Below are 15,932 nucleotides of genomic sequence, written 5' to 3'. Positions count from 1 at the left end.
TGGGGGCGGGCCTGGGCGGGGGCGGACAGCGGGCGCTGCAGAGCGTGGGTCTCTGGCCCGCGGCGGGAGCTGTCCGCGAAACCTAGTGCTGAAGTAGGCGCGGATGTGCTTGGTGTCCGGCGCATGGTAATCGGCGCTCGGTAATCGGCGCCCAGTGCCCGGGCCAGTGAAGACCATGGCGTTCATGGTGAAGACCATGGTGGGTGGCCAGCTGAAGAACCTCACCGGGAGCCTGGGGGGCGGCGAGGACAAGGGGGACGGGGACAAGTCGGCGGCCGAAGCTCAGGGCATGAGCAGAGAGGAATATGAAGAGTATCAGAAGCAACTGGTGGAAGAGAAGTAAGTGGGATCCCCCCTTCCCGGCTTCAACGACCCTGTCCCCACCTCACCCCTCAGCCACCTGGCCCACCCCTAGGGCAGTCTCAGACACTGAGCCCCTCCCCTACTTTTCTAGACTCCGTAGGAGGCTGGGATGCACCCTCTAGGCTGCCCCCAGAGCCACCTATCTCAAACCCAGGACCCCACCCCAGCTTCACATTAGGGCCTGGAGAAAGTGGGGGCAGGGGTGATAGGGGCCTGGGAAGGGTGGGGGCACGTGCATTTCTGATGAAACAAGTAATCCTTTAATCCGATCTGGCCTGAGAGTCTGTGTCTTCTAACTGGAACTCCTCTGAGCCTGAGGCTTTAAAAAAAGCAGTGCAGCTGAGGGGGGCTCACAGTCATGGAGACAGACCCTGAGATGGGGGTACTCATAGCTATTGAGGCCACTTGTATGTGAACGATGCTGGGACAGAGAGGCACCTGAAGTGGAGTTAGGGACTGGACTCCAGAGCTGCCTGAGTCAGATCTTTTTAGCTGGGTGACTTTAGGCAAGTTACTTAACCTTTCTGTGCCTCAGTTTCCTCTTCTGTAAAATGGCTATGGTAATCATAAAACATGCCTTATATAGACTTATGAGGATTAAATTACTTAAAGCACGTAAAATGCTCAGCACAGAGCCTAGCACATGGTAAATCATTAAATGTTAGCTATCATTATTTCACTTAGTCCTGATAACAGTTTTGTGAGTTGCAAAATCTTATCCCCATTTTACAAAAGAGGAAGGTAAGTGACTTACCCAGAGACAAACCAAAAGTGGTAATGGAGTCGGGACACGAACCCAAGTCTTTCAAATACTTTCCTCCACTCCATACAACCTGCCAGGGAGGGAAAAGACAGACCGAGTTGGAGACCGGGAGGGAAATACATTAGGGTCCACAGAGCCAGACAGACTGACCTCCGCCCCAATAACTCTGTCCACAGGTGAGTGCTGAGATGAGAAGGGGTGCTGTGATGGGGAAAGGGGCCAAAAAGACTAGTGGCAGACCAGCCAGGTCCGAGCACCCTCCTGACACACAGACCCGTGGGCAGTAGCCATGCAGTGGGCAACCTAACACAGACCACTCCCGCCCATTCCCTCAGTCCTGGCAATGACTCCACCGCTGGTGTCCCCCACAGGATGGAGCGGGATGCACAGTTTACACAGAGGAAAGCAGAGAGGGCCACACTGAGGAGCCACTTCCGAGACAAATATCGGCTTCCCAAGGTAAGCTTAGGAGCTGGGACTGCTAGGCACATCCGGGACTCCGAGTCCCGGGTCCAGACGCCTTTACCCAACTCTGGCCACTGTGACTTTCACCTCCTAAGACTCATGGGAAGCTTGATTAGATTCTTCCTTCTCTCACTCATTCATTGGTTCACTCATTCATGATTATCTGGAGCTCACCAAGGACCACAGCTTGGCACTAAGGGTGTAGCTCAGTCCTCTGGAGACTGATAGATTTGTGTTTCTGGAGCCATTCCAGGCCCCTCTGTCCTCCAACCCACACTCCCCCAACCAGAGTCAGGGCTGAGCAGACGAAGAGTTGGAAGGCAGTAGATTTTTACCACAGGGGTAAGTGCTCTTGGGACTTCTAAACACCTGGAGAGGATAGGATGGGGGAGAAAAGGCAGCACCTTCTGTATCCAGGCACCTGACCTTCACATCCTTACCTAACCACTCAGTAATTCTTCCAGGTAGCTATCGCCCACATCTACAGATAAGGAAACTGAGGCTCAGGGAGGTTAAGGGACTTGGCTAAGGTCGTACAAGCCAGTGAGTGATAGAGCTCAAGCTTGTGAATGCTGAGCCCATGCTTACTGCAAGACCCCTGGCTGCCTTCCAAGGTATGGGTCTATCTGCAGAGAGCAAAGTACCCCCTTGGTTGGCCAAGCAGCCGCCAGGAGGATGTCTCCCCTAGGCACTGCAGCACCATATGGGCTCTAAGCATTCTATTCCTGTTGCCTAAGGAGATAACTGAGGCACAAGTCACTCCCAGTGCCTGGAACTATGATAAACTATGAGGAGAAACAGAAACACAGTGCTATAGTACACTGACCTTGATCTTCCACTTGAATTAGAAGATCAGATATGTGAACATCACATTTAGTCATTAGACAAATGTTTCCTGAGCCCTTGGCTGCCTCTGACTCCCCACAGGGAACCAGTCTTTTAGAAGTCTCTCAAAGGAACAACCAGTCTAGAAAGCCTGCCTTTCTGAGAAGTTGCTGAGTTAAACCCGGCTAAGAATGTAGTCATTCCTCAAATGCTTGCATTAAGCACATAAGAGACACAACTTCTGCCATCAGGGAACTCTGAACCCAGTAGAGGTGGGAAAACTTGGCTGTAACTGAGTAGGACATATGCTAGAAAGCTCCAGGGCCCCCAAAGGAATAGGGAAGTGCAGTGACAATCAGTAGGTACCTTGCAAAGAGAACTTAGGTATCAGCATCAATGATATAGGTTTAAATCTAACTCTCCCATCTTCTAGTTTTATGACAATGGGCAAGTTACTTACTTAATTATCCGAGCCTCAATTTCCTTATTTGTAAAGTGAAGAAAACAATACCTATCTCACAGGGTCATTGTGAGAATTAAAAGCACTCAGCTCAATGTCAGCCATATAACAGGTGTTTGATGAATGGTACCCATCACTATTATTGGTAATGTCCTTTAGTGTAGTTAACAATAGTCAACATGTAACTTACTAACTGTAACAGTTTGACTCCTAGGTATTTCCATTTTGTCTTTACTCACTATGCTGGTATCTTACCTTCAGTATCACAGAGTGAAGTAAGGTGGTATGAAAATGCAAGGTCTCCATGTCCTTGATCCTAGGATGTGGGGATCGGGGCTGGACTCATTGAAACATGGGGCTCAAGAACCTAGGGGCCTGGAACCCAGTTCAGGCCTCTTCCCTGCCCCACAGCTTAGGGTCCCCATAGAGCTTCACTCCAGCCCAACCCTCCTTTCTTCCCTTCAGAACGAGACAGATGAGAGCCAGATCCAGATGGCAGGTGGAGATGTGGAGCTGCCCCGGGAGCTGGCCAAGATGATTGAGGAGGACACAGAGGAGGAGGAAGAGAGGGCCTCGGTCCTTGGGCAGCTGGCCAGCCTCCCTGGCTTGGACCTTGGCTCACTCAAGGACAAGGCCCAGGCCACACTGGGGGACCTCAAGCAATCAGCTGAGAAGTGTCATATCATGTGACTACTTCCCCTGGGGTTGCCCATTGGGGTGACCAGAAGGCTGGGCCCACATGAGCACTAAGAGCATGTCTCAACTTCCATGGATACATAACTCACCTTGGCTTTGTTTCCCCTGTTCCAGGCTAGCTCCAGGACCTTTTTCTGGCCCCAACCTGCCTTCTGGTCTCTCCTTCTCCACTGGGAGCAAAGTTTCTACTCCTCCCCCTTCGCCACAGGACTCACCTTCCCTACTCAGCCTGGCAAAGCCTCTTGAGATTGTAGGAATAGACCTGACCCTCTCTAGCCATGGCCCCAAATTCCTGCCCACATGAACACCCACAGAGAGACACACAGAGGGACACAGGACCTTGGTATGTGCAGAGGCACATGCCACAGATGCAGCCTGGCCCCTCTAAACACCAAGACTCAGATATGCTTACAGGAGGCTTTAGGAAGATACCCTCAGCAGACAGGAGGCCTGAGTTTTAGTGTCCACATTCATTCTCTTTGAAACACACTACCCTTTCTGGGCTCCATTTCATCATCTGTAAAATGAAAATAGTTGAGGTTATTTCTAAGACTTTCTAGCTTGGCCTCCCTGGCCCCTTGAAGTCAACCCAATACACCTCTTTGGGCAGGGCAGCAGCTGCAGCCATAGCCTCAAGCAGCTGCCACTGTGGGCTCTGGCTCTTGGGAGCTGAGTGATGCTATACAAGGGACCAAGTGCCAAGGATAAAGTTGGCATCGAATAGCAGCCCAAGTGGCTCCAGTCCTTCTCTGGGCCCAGGGCCCAGCCAATTTCTGTTTTGTTCATGTACAACTCTCTCTGGATTCCATAGCTGGATCTCCTCTCTTGGCTCAGTGAAAAATAAAAATTCCAAATGACCTACCTATCCTCCCACTTCTTACTGACCTCCAGGAGTCAGGATTCACAGCTCTCCAACCATGACTTTGGAAGAGTGTTCTCTATCTCCTCACCCGCAGCTTCATAGGAGCACCAGCCCTATAAGATGTTCAAGCTCTACCCTCTCGGGGCCCTGGGCAAGGGCGAGGTCCCCCACATTGACCAAGCATCAGGTCCAGCCTGGGACCAGATCAAATAGATCTGGGCTTTGAGAAGGATGGGCAGCTGGAGGAGCAAGACCTCTGGGGTGTTACCTGGGATCATGGGAGGGGCCACAGCTCAACCACAGCTCTCTCTGGCACCTGTGCCTATACCCTCCTCCTCACCTTGGAGATGGAAAGTGTGACAAAAAGAAGGCAGGGCACCTTCATTCCAGCCCTGGCACTGCTGTGTGACTTTGAGCAGATCCCTTTCCCTTTCTAAGCCTGTTTTCACCCCTGTGAAATGAAGATCTCCGCCCCCCAATAATAACAATACATGTTTCAAAGGGTGACTATTGGTAAAGCCCTTGGCGCATGACAGGCCATATCCATAAATTCTAACTCACTCTTTAAAAAAAAGCTCAAGAGTCCAAATCTCATCCTGGTCACCTGTGGCAGGTCCAGGGAACCAACCAGGACTCTCCCAGGGGCCTGAGCCAGAACAAGACATGACAGGGCAGTACTACATCCCCACCCCCACCCCAGCACTGGCTTGTTGGGAAGCCAGCCAAGATTTACAGGCAGAACAGCCATCCCAGGGTTTGGTTTCAAGGGCAAAATTTCCATTAGTCCTCCTTTGTAAAATAAGAACAAGGCACATAAAACCTGTGCAATAGGTGATGTGTGGAGGGTCAGGTGGAAGAGAGAAGAGAAAGAAAGGATGAGGAATTATGAGAGTGAGGGCAGGGAAGGACACAGGCCCAGGATAGGGGCAGTGTTGCTCTTGCTGTCATGTTGGGCCCTTCTTGAGTGTCCTCTAAGCTGCCTCCAGGTGATCACTGGACAAAAACCCCTCCTGACCTTCCTGGAGCTGGAGGAGCCCAAGTCAGGGCCCTAGGCTGTGTATGTGTAGGGGAGCGTGGGCCTCCTCTCAGCGTCAGCACCAAGGCCCACGTCAGCACTCCACCCTCCAGGGGCCTTCTGCCTAATGGGATTCGACAGACCCCTTCCCCCTCAGTGGTTTGCAGGACCAAGAGCAAAAGAAGCAGGGAGACAGGGCTGTAGGGAGGCTGGGGTTAGCACTGGCTGAACCCTCACAAAACAGGACGTTTGGGGCCTGGGGTCAGGGAGCAGGAGGGGGCTGAGGCAACACATTGTTTCCTCCTCACAGCCTGGGAACTCCAAGAAGCCCTGACCTGTCTGCATGTTCCAGAATTGGGGAGAGAAGGCTCTGGGACAGCAGGAGCCAGCTCTGGGGCTCAGGCAGAAATGGGCAAGGAAGGCAGGCTGAGGGATACCCAGACTCTGCTGGCCTTCCCCAGCTTCCCCTCTTCCTTCCCCTGCTCTCTGGCTTCTCTGTCAGTTCATGTCCCTCTCATCTGTGCCCCTCCACCCTCTGCCTCATTCCTGGCTCATACCTGTTCTACATCCATGCCCTCAGCTGGGGGCTGGAACCCTCCTTGCACCTCCGCCACTACCAAGACCCCAGGATCTGTCTAGTGATGACTGCCCTCTTCCCATCCTGTCTCTACTCCTGCTTTTTAATCACTTGCTGCATACTGGTCCATCCACCTTTTATGATGTGAGAGCCACAAAGAAAGCCACTTGCCCACCAGAACTTCTCTTTTCATAGTGATTATAGGATCATATTTCATAGGATTTCATGGAAATCCCTCCATTAGAGCCCCATAGTTTAAAGCAAGGTATTTAACTCATCAGGCTCTCTCCCTCTCTCCCTTCTGTTCTTCCGTGCTTCTTTTGTCCTTCTCACTGTTCTTTTCACCCTTGTAGGCAATCTTGAGGATATAGGAAATGTCGAAATGATAAGACGGGCTCTCCAGTGCCCCCGCAACTCTTTCAGGAAGAAAGGGACAGCAAAGATGGCTGGCCTGCTGTCCCTCACCCCCACCCTCAGGTTATCTAGCCCTTTAATAGGGGGGATTTCAGAGAGATTGGTAGCAAGCCCTGGCCCCTGCATGGCTCAAGTCTCCTTCTACCCACCCAGACAGCTCAAGCCTAGTTCCCAGAGGGAGAGGGATGCAGACCTCGAGTGACTCTCTTGAGGACAGTTGCTCCCCAGGGAGGAGCTGGGGAGAGTGATGACAGGGTTTGGAGTTGGGAAGCACCCCCCTTCCCCTAGTGGCCAGATGGTCCATCCTCAGACACTGGAGGCCCCCCGGCAGGCAAGCTGGGGACATCTGGGGGAATGTTTGCAGAGCCAGAGCTGCTGGCAGTGCCTATTGACCCAGCTGATGCCTCAGGCTGCTGGGGGTTGGGAAGCCACGTGTGAGAGGACTGGAAGGGAGCCACAAAGCCTGCTGCCCTGCCTCTAGCCCAGTGTCCGTCAGGCAAAGCTGTTCCCAAAATCCATGTGAGGCTCCAGGAGAGCAAGTGTGGGCTGGGTCAGGGGAGAAGCAACATTGAGGCTGCCTCAGCCCTTACTCAGCAGGGAGACTGTGCCAGTATGTGTGAACATGACTAGACGTTTAAGTGGGGTCTGCATGGGTCTATGAGCCTGGACATGGCTTTTGGTGTTTTTGTGTCTGTGTGTTTGTGTGTCTGTAGGATTTTGAGAGGATAGATGTGGGTGTGAGTTACTCTGGAGAAAGTGATTACTGACATGTCCCCCTCATACCCCAGCCTCAGGGTTAGGGCATCTCCTTCTCAGGGAGAGCCGGGAAGGTAGCAGCCTCTGGGGACAAGAGCCCTCCTAGATGACCACCTGCAGGAACTGAGCAGTTCAATGACCTTTCTCATCTCCCCAGTTAACAAAAGAAGGGGCAGGCTGGGCACAGGGACACCTGGGTCCTTAATCTGTTCCAGAGACCCATCTGCTGCCCCCAGGACTGGCCCTTTGGGAGACAGAGGGTCCCAGGCTCAGGTGCTCCCCCAGCTTGGCCCCAGCTTGAATGGAAGTGGGAGGACAGGGCAGGGTGAAGCACCCAGATGCTGGGGGTTATCTGCCCCCCTTTTGGACACTTTCAAAGTGATAAAGGTGAGAGGTGGAAACAACTCCCACCTTAGGAAGAAAAATATATTTTTAGAAAAGTAGATTAGTATATTTCCCATAGGCCTCTGCCATTTGAAGACCACCCCAGAGAGCGAACTTCGCCTCCTCCTCTGACCCTAACCCTCCAGCTAGGCTGCCTCCCTCCTTGGCAGATGGTTCAGACACAGGACAAGCCTAGAGACCACCAAAACACTCTGCCCAGGGAGGGCCCAATCCCCCATGGTCCCACTCCTCTCCACACCCATGTGTATAAGAATTTCAAGCCCCTGTTCGCAGGCAGCCAATGTGGATGTCACAAACAACTGGGGTCTGTGGGCCAACCCTTTTATCTCATCATCCTAGTCAGTCTCTCACCCCCACCCTTCCTCATTCCCACTCTCCCTCCCATCCAATCTTCTCCATGCATCCCCACAACCAGCTCCATTCATTCCCCTCGTTCCTTTCCCTCTTTTAACTTATTGAGGCTTTTTTGTCCAGTCCGTTTCCAGAGATATTCTGAGTACATTTCCCTCCTACATCTGAAAATAACATTTCATTGAATGTTATTGTGTGTGCCAGGCTCATGTACAGCAACTTATTACATCCTTAGATTCCCACAGGGCACTCCACTTCATCCTTGTTTTGCTGAGAAACAAGCCAGTCAATGGGTCTCTTGGCCCAGTGGCAGGAACTGAGGATTTTAGACCCGCCTCTTGCCCTCTGGACCATTGCTCTACACTGCTGCCCCACCCACCTCCCTTCCCCCAGGCAGGCCAAGGACTTCTCCCTGTGCCAGAAGCCCTTTAATGATGACTAGATGCTGAGTATCTTGGTGGTGTCTGATAAGTATACAGAACTGCTGCTTTGGAGGCTGCTTGGGGGAAGGCTTCTCCTCCCTTAAGCCCTCAAAGATCCTCCGAAGTGCTGTTCAGACCAAGACCTTGAGGCAGGGGGTGGGTAACCAACTGCTGGAAATGACCCCAGCTTTCTGGGGTTCTGGGAAGCTGGGTATGAGCACAAGACACCCTAGAGGATGCCTTTTCCCCAATCCAGCTCCCTGCTTCCTCTAGCCCAAAGGAAGAGGGGTAGGAGGCCAGGGACCTTGTCTGGGGAAAGGGAATGTGCAGTGTGAAGCACAGAGGTTTTACAGGACCACATTCCTGTCAAGGAGTCTGCCCTTCTCCAGCTGCAGAGAGGGAGGGACTTACCCCACAACCAGGCCTGTGACTGAGCCCCTACTGGTCCTCTAGGTGGTTGGTTGGAATGGTGGCTGGTCAGCCTGAGTATCCCTGGATCCCCAGGGACTGAAGGAGGAAAATGTGGCTCTCATTTCCCCTACCAACCTGTGGCCTCCCCCAGCCCTCCCTCAGGTTACCCAGGTTTTCCTGAAGCCCCTATAGCACTAGCCTGGGAACAGGGGCTGCCCACCTTAACTTGCTCCTTCCCTTCTTCCAGGGCAAGAAGAGAAGCAGAAGTTCAGAAAATAATTTAATAGGGAAACAATGAATGATATTCTCCACACAGGCCTCTAGCAGGGCAAACAGATGACTCTTGCCCCAAAGAGGCGTTGAAAGGCAGAAGGGTAAAAATCAGTAACCCCCTCTCAGCTTTAAAAAGAAACCCCCAAACAACTCCAGGTGTGTACATTCTTCTCCAGATGAAAGTTATTTTGTCTTCCTAAAAGCCCACATTGGGGGCTGAGGCGGTATTAGCAGGCCTGTTAGAAAGATGGGGAGACCCAGGCCCAGCAAGGGGAAGGCGCTTGCCTGGGGCACATGTAGCAGCCTAGAAGCAGGTTTCCTGGGCTGCCAGGTCCCTGAAGCCTGAGGGGTCAGGCAGCTCCTATGCCTCCCCATTGCAGGCCAGGACCAGCTCTGTGGCAAGTAGGGGGTCTTCTCCAAACAAGGACTGAGGCAGGAGCAATGAAGACTAAAGACTCCTCCCCTGGTACCCGCTGGGCCAGGGTAAGAACAAGGCATAGGTTTCTCCAATTTACCCCGCCCCACAAAGCATATTATGTTCATGCTTGAAGGATTATCTTAAAACACTGAAAGGGTAGGCAGAAGTCAGGTCCCAGGAAGACCAGTGAGTTCTGTGGGGCTGAGTGCAGACTGTGAAGTGGGTGGTCCCTGAGCAGTCTTGGAGTGCTCAGTCCATTGCAAGGATGGAAATGAGTTGCAGTTAAGGCTCCCAGGAAGAACAAGAGTAGGCACAGGGCATAGCTACCCCTTGCCCTCTTCTCAGAGCAAAAATGGAAGCTTTGATGCCCCCAAATTGACAGGCTCAGGGCCTAGGAACCACCAACTAACCAAAGTCACATAAAAAAAACCCAAACAAACAAAAAAACCCACTCTCCTCCCCTGTCTCTCCACACCCCAGCCAGGCCCAATGCTCCTAGTGCACACCTGGGCCAGGCTATCTATCACTCTTTGGAGGGTAGAGAGTATCCTGGGAGTGCTGCGGACCCTGGAATACGGAGGATCTGAGGTGCCTATCCAAAGGCTGCTCTGCCAGAATACAGAAGGTCACAGAATTCTGGACATCGGCATGAGTGTGTGCAGCCCCCAACTCCAGGTGGCCTGAGGTCTGTCTAGTCATCCTTCTGGGGTCACTGCAGGGTGCAAGCTGTGGAAGGAAAAAGGGGAGGATCAGTGTCAGGTCTCTGGCAAAAAAGGCAGAATCCAGGGCTTCCCCCAGCTCTCACCCTCCTTAAATAGAGGGTGGGACCCCAGGGCAGGACTCACAGCTCCGAACAGACTCTGACAGACCTTCCTTGTCCAGGGTCTCGGGTTCCCAGCGAGACTCCTTCATCTGTGGAACATAAAGGCAGCATAAGGGGTGACAGGCAGCCAGGGGCAGGTATAGGAGCCACACCAACAGCTGCTGAGCAACCGAGAGTGACAGAGACAGTGATGGAGAGGCCTTTGGATGGAGACTAGAAAGGGAGACATACAGAAGGGAGTAGGGGACAGCCAGCCATGGCAGAGAGAATCCACACAGCCTCGCCCCAACAGGGCCCCATGTGCCCACCTTGACCTGCTCCTTCAGGTATTCAGCTCGAGCCATGAGGTTCTGAACCTGCCAAGGAGAGGGCATGCTTATGGGTTTGGGGGAGGAGGGGCCTTCAGAATGAGCTCCTCCTCACTCCTGCTGCTCTCCAGAACCCTCTATCCCATCAGAACAACTCCCCTCTGAGTCCTCCATGAAGCCTTCCTGACTGAAGCAGCTTAGCCAACTTTCTGCTGCTAGGTCCTCAGACCCTCCCTGTCTCACTGTCCTGACCTGAGGATCTGAGCCTGATGGAACACATAGGACCACCGACATATCAGGTCTGTGAGGTCTGACTCCCAGACTTGGAACACCCCAAGGGAATCCGAGATCCCCCTGATAGAAGCAGGGTCAAATGAGAAGATGAAGCCCCCCAACTCTCCCAACCCCAGTGGGCACCTCAGTGTGAAGCAGCTCCCGCCTCCGGCCTGGGGGCTCAGCTGTAAAGAGAGAGAGGGCACATGGTGAGAGCAGGCCAGCAGGGGCTCAGGGAGTGTGGTGATAGGGACCTCACCTGCCAGCAGCACCAGCAGCTCCCCCAGGCTGTGCTGGTACAGGTCCAGAGCATCCTGCTCCCCACCAACTTCCTCCTCCTGCAGCCACAGGGACACCAGGTCACTTAGGATCATGACCTAGATTCCCCCCTGCCCCACCTAGAACCCTCCTGCTGGGTACAAACCTTGGCCATGGCAGCTGAAGCCACTTTCAGGGCAGCCAGGAGACGTGGTTTGTCCCGGGCCATCTCTGGGGTGAGGGGCAAAGACTCAGGGTGAAGGGATCAGCCTGTTTTATTTCTTTGTCTCGGGGAACCAACCAATTTGCCTCCCCCTCAGGCTGAAGGAAAGTTGCTAATGGCATAACGGCCAGTCAGGAGCTGGGCCTACCTCTGAGCAGGTCTTGTGCAGAGGTCCCCTGCCTTAGCAGGGCCCGACTGGAGGACACAATGGTCTTAAGCTCCTCAGCCCGGGACACGTACTGCCCCACCTGCAGGGGCATAACAGGATGAGGAGGGGCTGTCCCACCCTGCTCCCTCGCCAGTACCCACTTCTGAGTTCTCCCTCTAGGTCCTTGGTGAATGTCCCAAGCTGTAATGTCAGGGGTCAACTGAGGCTGGCCTGACCCCTTCCCAAGACAGGAAGTCCCAGTTCTAAGGGAGCCAGTCCCTGGTGGCCCCCAGACCCCTCACCCATTTCCTCCAGGGGACTTGCTCACCCACCTTTGCCTTAATTGCCTCCTTCCGCTGGGCGTCCACTTCATCTGCAGAAAGTGGGAGTTTATAAGAGGAGTCATAGGCGGGGGGACCCCGGCCCCACGCCAAACCCTCTGGAACCCCGAAAAGCACTAAGTTCCAGATTTACCCTCTGTCTTGTTTCCCACAAAATTCCGGATGGGGAGCTGCTTCTGGAATCCATCCACTGCAGCTATAGCTGACCTACCCCTGCTGCACCCAGGACACTAGGCACTCACAGTGCAGGGCAGGCACGAAGAAGTCCAGAGCCTTGCAGTAGAGAGACAAAGCAGCTGCAGCATCCCCCTCCTGGTCCTTCTTCACAGCCTGCACCACCAGGGCAGTCTGGGGGACAGGCAGATCAGGAGTCATGCCCACCCTCTGCTCACCATGAAGGGGGAAGAGCAGATCCCCCGAGCCCACCCTCTGGCCCCTGTGGGGCAAGCCACCTGTTCGCCACCAAAAGGCATAGATGAGACCCCTAATCTGCCCTCACTCCAGCCCATCCCCGTTGGCCTGCTCACTGCTCGTGCCAGGCTCTCCCCACTAGGCATGTGCTCCAGGTCCACCCAGGGGTGGGTAAAGAACTCCTGGAAGGAGATGCGACGTCCAGGGTCCCTCTCCAGAAGCCGCTGCAGCAGGTCCCGGCAGTCTTGGGAGAGTGGAGGCCGCAGGGGGAGCTGTGGGGAAAGCAACGGGTAGGCAGGAGACAGGTCACACTGGGCTCCAGCACCTTGGCCCCTACACTGTCCTGGGATGCCCCAGAGGTACATGTTTGACAGGCAGAGAATCTGAGAGCCAGGAGGAAGAGTGATAAGTCAAGGCAATGGAGCCAGTGAAGAGCCAAGCCTCCTCCTGCCCAAGGTTCCTGCCCATGCCCTCACTGGAGCCCTGAGCTGTCAGAGAACCCTAGTTCGGGTTCTTCTCCACTCCCTGGATTATGCTCCTGGAAGACTGGGCCTGGGTCTTCACAACTGTCTGTGGACTGATCTGGGCCCCTGGAACTGAATGGAGCTTTAAGCATGCCTAGCACCACAAAGTAGCCTTGAGCCCACATCCTACTCTGCTAAGGAGGCTGTGAGGTCTCCAACCTCAGGGCCCTGACTCCCTCTGCCCCCCAAGGGTTGCGAGGCTCTGCAGGACCCACCTCAATAACCCAGTTACTCCGGATCTTCTCTTCCAGCTCTGCAAACGATTTGGAGGCAAAGGGGGGCTGCCCGAAGAGAGCTTCTGTGGAGGGAGGCAGAGGGCAGGCTGGGAAGGGATAGAGTCCAGCCTGGCTCACTTCTGGGAAGGCCTCAGAGCAGGGGCCCCATGCCAGTAGAGTCAGCCTTCTTGATGGAACCCTTCAGGAATGGCTAGAGAGGCCTTGCCTGAGGACACACAGTGCAGGACTCAGGGTAGGAGAAGGGGACAGAGTTCTCACCATACAGGATGACCCCCACAGACCAGAGGTCCACACGGGCGTCGTACTGCCGCTGACACACCATCTCTGGGGCCATGTAGAGGGGGGAGCCACGGAGCACATGCTTCTCATCCCACGGAGACATGTGCTGTGCGAAGCCGAAGTCTGTGGGCAAGTTCCAGACAGTAGGGCTCAAATTCCAGCTGCTTCTGCTCTCGGCATTTGGAGCCTCATCCTGAACTCCAGCACAGGGCTCTGCCCTACCTTCCAGACGCATTAAGATCAATCCCACTTCCCAGCCTTTGCTCATTATTAACCTGGAATATTCTCTTACATCTTCCTCTGGGGACATAAATCCTACCCATCCTACACAGCCCCCTCAGGCACCTTTTTCCAGGAAGCGCCCCTTGCTCACATCAGCTATGAGGATGACGGCCCACTAGATGTTAGCACCCACCCTCACTGTCCCACCAAGCTCAGGTTATACCATAATCCCTGGCCTCCAGCCTCAATTCTTCTCCAAATTGTTATCAGGGGCCACAACCACCCCTCCTCCACCTCACACCCTCCAACACTGCCGCAGACTGATCACAGTATGAGCCCCAATCCTGGTGATAGATCAAGTCCTGACCCTGGTCATACACTGACTCTTTTCTGAACCCAACCATTACACTGCTGGAGTAGAGTGTGGGTAGCCCTACCTTTTGGTGATGGGGCATGGCCCTGGATCTCCCACCCTGTCACTGTTTAATGACTCCATAGAACCATGAGAACCAGGGCTGCTGAGTGCACATCCACCCTCCCAACCTCATCCCTGGTGTTTCAGACTCATACCTGCCAGTTTAAGGTGGGGCTTCTCTAAGGAGCTCAGCAAAATGTTCTGTGGCTTCAGATCCAGGTGAGATATGTTCCGTTCATGCAGAAACTGCAGGGCACTAGCTGGGGAGTAGGACACACGCAAGAAACAGGTCAGAGGAGCCCATCTCCTATCTGCCTCTTGCCTCCCAAGCTTACATCTGCTTCTTCAAGTGTGCACAAACCCAGTTCTGGCCTGGCTAGTCTACTGAATGCTTTCCCTCCAAGTACCCGCTTCTAAGAATTTAATCCCCACTCCCACCCCAAGGGCCCCCTTTCCTTCCTTGGGCCCCTTCGCAAGTCTCCCCTCCTCCTAGAAGCCTCCCTGGATGCCCCATCCCTTCAGGCTCTTGCTTTCTTTTGGCAAAGCACTACCCACTGGAATGTTCTACGAGGTCCTTATACTATGATCCGCATGTAGAAAACCTGGACTCCTCACAGATGGGGGTTCCTCCTTCTGTCTCTCACATAGCATCCTTAAACCAGGAATGGACACGTGGCAAAGATGGGGCCCTAAAAATCCAAACTGGGAAAGAGGCAACTGCTAAGAGTGCAGGGGCTCTAAGCCTGGAGCAGGGGTACAGCAGGAAGACAGAGATCATGGGAAGGGTCAGGCAGGGTCAGAGGCTTTTACCCAACTGCTGCATGAAGACACGAGCCACCTTCTCCGGAAGAATCCGGCGGGTATGGATGAAGCGAGACAGGTCACCTCCTGCACAAAACTCCATGATGAGGTAGATGTTGTCACTGTTCCACTATAATTAGAGGCAGAGAGGCAGCTTCAAGAAAGTGTGCCTTCTCCAGCCCCCTTTGGGGGTGTCCCCACCCCAGGCCTGCACCTGAAAGTCTTTTAGCTGCACGATGTGGGGGTGTCGAATGCCCTTGAGAATCTCAATTTCTGTCAGGAGGTTTTCCACAGACGCCTTGTTCAGACTTTTCTTGGCCACGCACTTTATGGCTACCACCTGTCGAGTGTCCTTCTGCAGAGACAGATTTGAGGACTCTGCCTTGAGGGACCCAGGGTCCACGCCTGGCCATAAAGGCTCTAGTTCTCTCTGCCCTGTTCTCCATCAGTGGGCCTACACACTCACACCAGCATCCAGGATTCCCAGCTTCCCCTTCTCAGGCCAGTGAAGCTCCCCTGATTCTGGAATCCTGGCCTTTCCACTAGCCTGGTGTTCTCCAACCCTCTGTTCCATGAGCCCTTTCACTGTCTTCTAGAGTGTGCCCTGCTAAGGCATGTCATTCAGTATTCCAGAACTTTCCACTCTGTTTCCTAAGGGGATCCAGCTTTCCAGAACCCTGTCCCAGACTCCCAGCCCACCAGGTATCCTCCCAGTTTTGAGCCTATTCTTCAGCCCCTGACACGAGGCTCCACCCAGGTCCTCATCTGCCACCTCCAACAAAACAGGGGTGTGTGTACGTGTGTTTGTTTTTAAGATCTAACGATGGCAGTCAGCTCCCAACTCCTCCACTGAAGGTCAAATTGGGACGTGGCAGGCCGAGGACACCAACTGCTTTCACGCTGTCTTTAAACTCTCCCTAGCTTCCCCGCCCGGCACCCACCTGGGCTCGCTCAGGATCTGGTGGGCACAGGGCTAGGCCCTTAGAAGTTCTCGTGCCGCGAGTCCGGCCCCGTCCCGCCCCGCACCCACCTTGGCGTAGGCCTTGTACACTGTGGCGTACGTGCCACTGCCCAGGCGCTCGGTGAGGATGAAGCCGTCCACCCGCGGGGGAGCCCAGCCAGGCCCCGCCATCCTGGGGCAGGCCACCAGGCGCTTCCTGCTTCCAGCCGCGGGTTCCGGTCAGGCTAAACCGG

At 54.1% G+C, this 15,932-nt stretch overlaps 2 protein-coding genes across 8 annotated transcripts; one reads left to right on the top strand and one right to left on the bottom strand.

The window, feature by feature from the left end:
* The first annotated feature begins 167 nt into the window (after window positions 1-167).
* Window positions 168-3,566, top strand: CPLX3 (complexin 3). Its single transcript, XM_006922622.1, has 3 exons — window positions 168-339; window positions 1,498-1,585; window positions 3,342-3,566. The coding sequence occupies exons 1-3, from the start codon at window positions 176-178 to the stop codon at window positions 3,564-3,566; spliced, it is 477 nt and encodes a 158-aa protein (XP_006922684.1). The 5' UTR covers window positions 168-175.
* Window positions 3,567-9,052: 5,486 nt separating this feature from the next.
* On the bottom strand, window positions 9,053-15,917 carry ULK3 (unc-51 like kinase 3). 7 transcript variants are annotated; one of them, XM_025040389.1, is made up of 16 exons: window positions 15,769-15,917; window positions 14,953-15,093; window positions 14,748-14,868; window positions 14,093-14,197; window positions 13,280-13,522; window positions 13,001-13,083; window positions 12,378-12,533; window positions 12,093-12,198; window positions 11,842-11,882; window positions 11,510-11,609; window positions 11,305-11,369; window positions 11,140-11,218; window positions 11,025-11,065; window positions 10,608-10,655; window positions 10,322-10,388; window positions 9,053-10,202 (listed from the first exon to the last, which is right to left on the bottom strand). In XM_025040389.1, exons 1-16 carry the CDS (start codon window positions 15,868-15,870, stop codon window positions 10,186-10,188), a joined length of 1,515 nt encoding a protein of 504 aa, XP_024896157.1. In that variant the 5' UTR covers window positions 15,871-15,917; the 3' UTR covers window positions 9,053-10,185. The 7 variants fall into 7 exon arrangements, 6 of the variants coding, with proteins under 6 accessions (XP_024896157.1, XP_024896158.1, XP_006922681.1 ...); XM_025040390.1 differs by having other exon boundaries at window positions 10,346-10,388; XM_006922619.3 differs by having other exon boundaries at window positions 13,280-13,423.
* Between the last annotated feature and the right edge of the window lie 15 nt (window positions 15,918-15,932).

This window comes from Pteropus alecto, unplaced genomic scaffold, assembly GCF_000325575.1.
Source record: "Pteropus alecto unplaced genomic scaffold, ASM32557v1 scaffold38, whole genome shotgun sequence".
Lineage (NCBI taxonomy): Eukaryota > Metazoa > Chordata > Mammalia > Chiroptera > Pteropodidae > Pteropus > Pteropus alecto.
The sequence above is the reverse complement of the archived record's forward strand: the minus strand, read 5'-3'. Positions and strand labels throughout refer to the sequence as shown.

Coding starts and splice junctions, on each gene's coding strand:
- CPLX3 (XM_006922622.1), top strand. CDS start 176: ATGGCGTTCATGGTGAAGACCATGGTGGGTGGCCAGCTGAAGAACCTC. Junction 340..1,497: donor AAGCAACTGGTGGAAGAGAA/GTAAGTGGGATC, acceptor TGTCCCCCACAG/GATGGAGCGGGATGCACAGT. Junction 1,586..3,341: donor ACAAATATCGGCTTCCCAAG/GTAAGCTTAGGA, acceptor TCTTCCCTTCAG/AACGAGACAGATGAGAGCCA.
- ULK3 (XM_025040389.1), bottom strand. CDS start 15,870: ATGGCGGGGCCTGGCTGGGCTCCCCCGCGGGTGGACGGCTTCATCCTC. Junction 14,198..14,747: donor TGTCTTCATGCAGCAGTTGG/GTAAAAGCCTCT, acceptor CCTACTCCCCAG/CTAGTGCCCTGCAGTTTCTG. Junction 12,199..12,377: donor GGGAGAGCCTGGCACGAGCA/GTGAGCAGGCCA, acceptor CCTGTCCCCCAG/ACTGCCCTGGTGGTGCAGGC.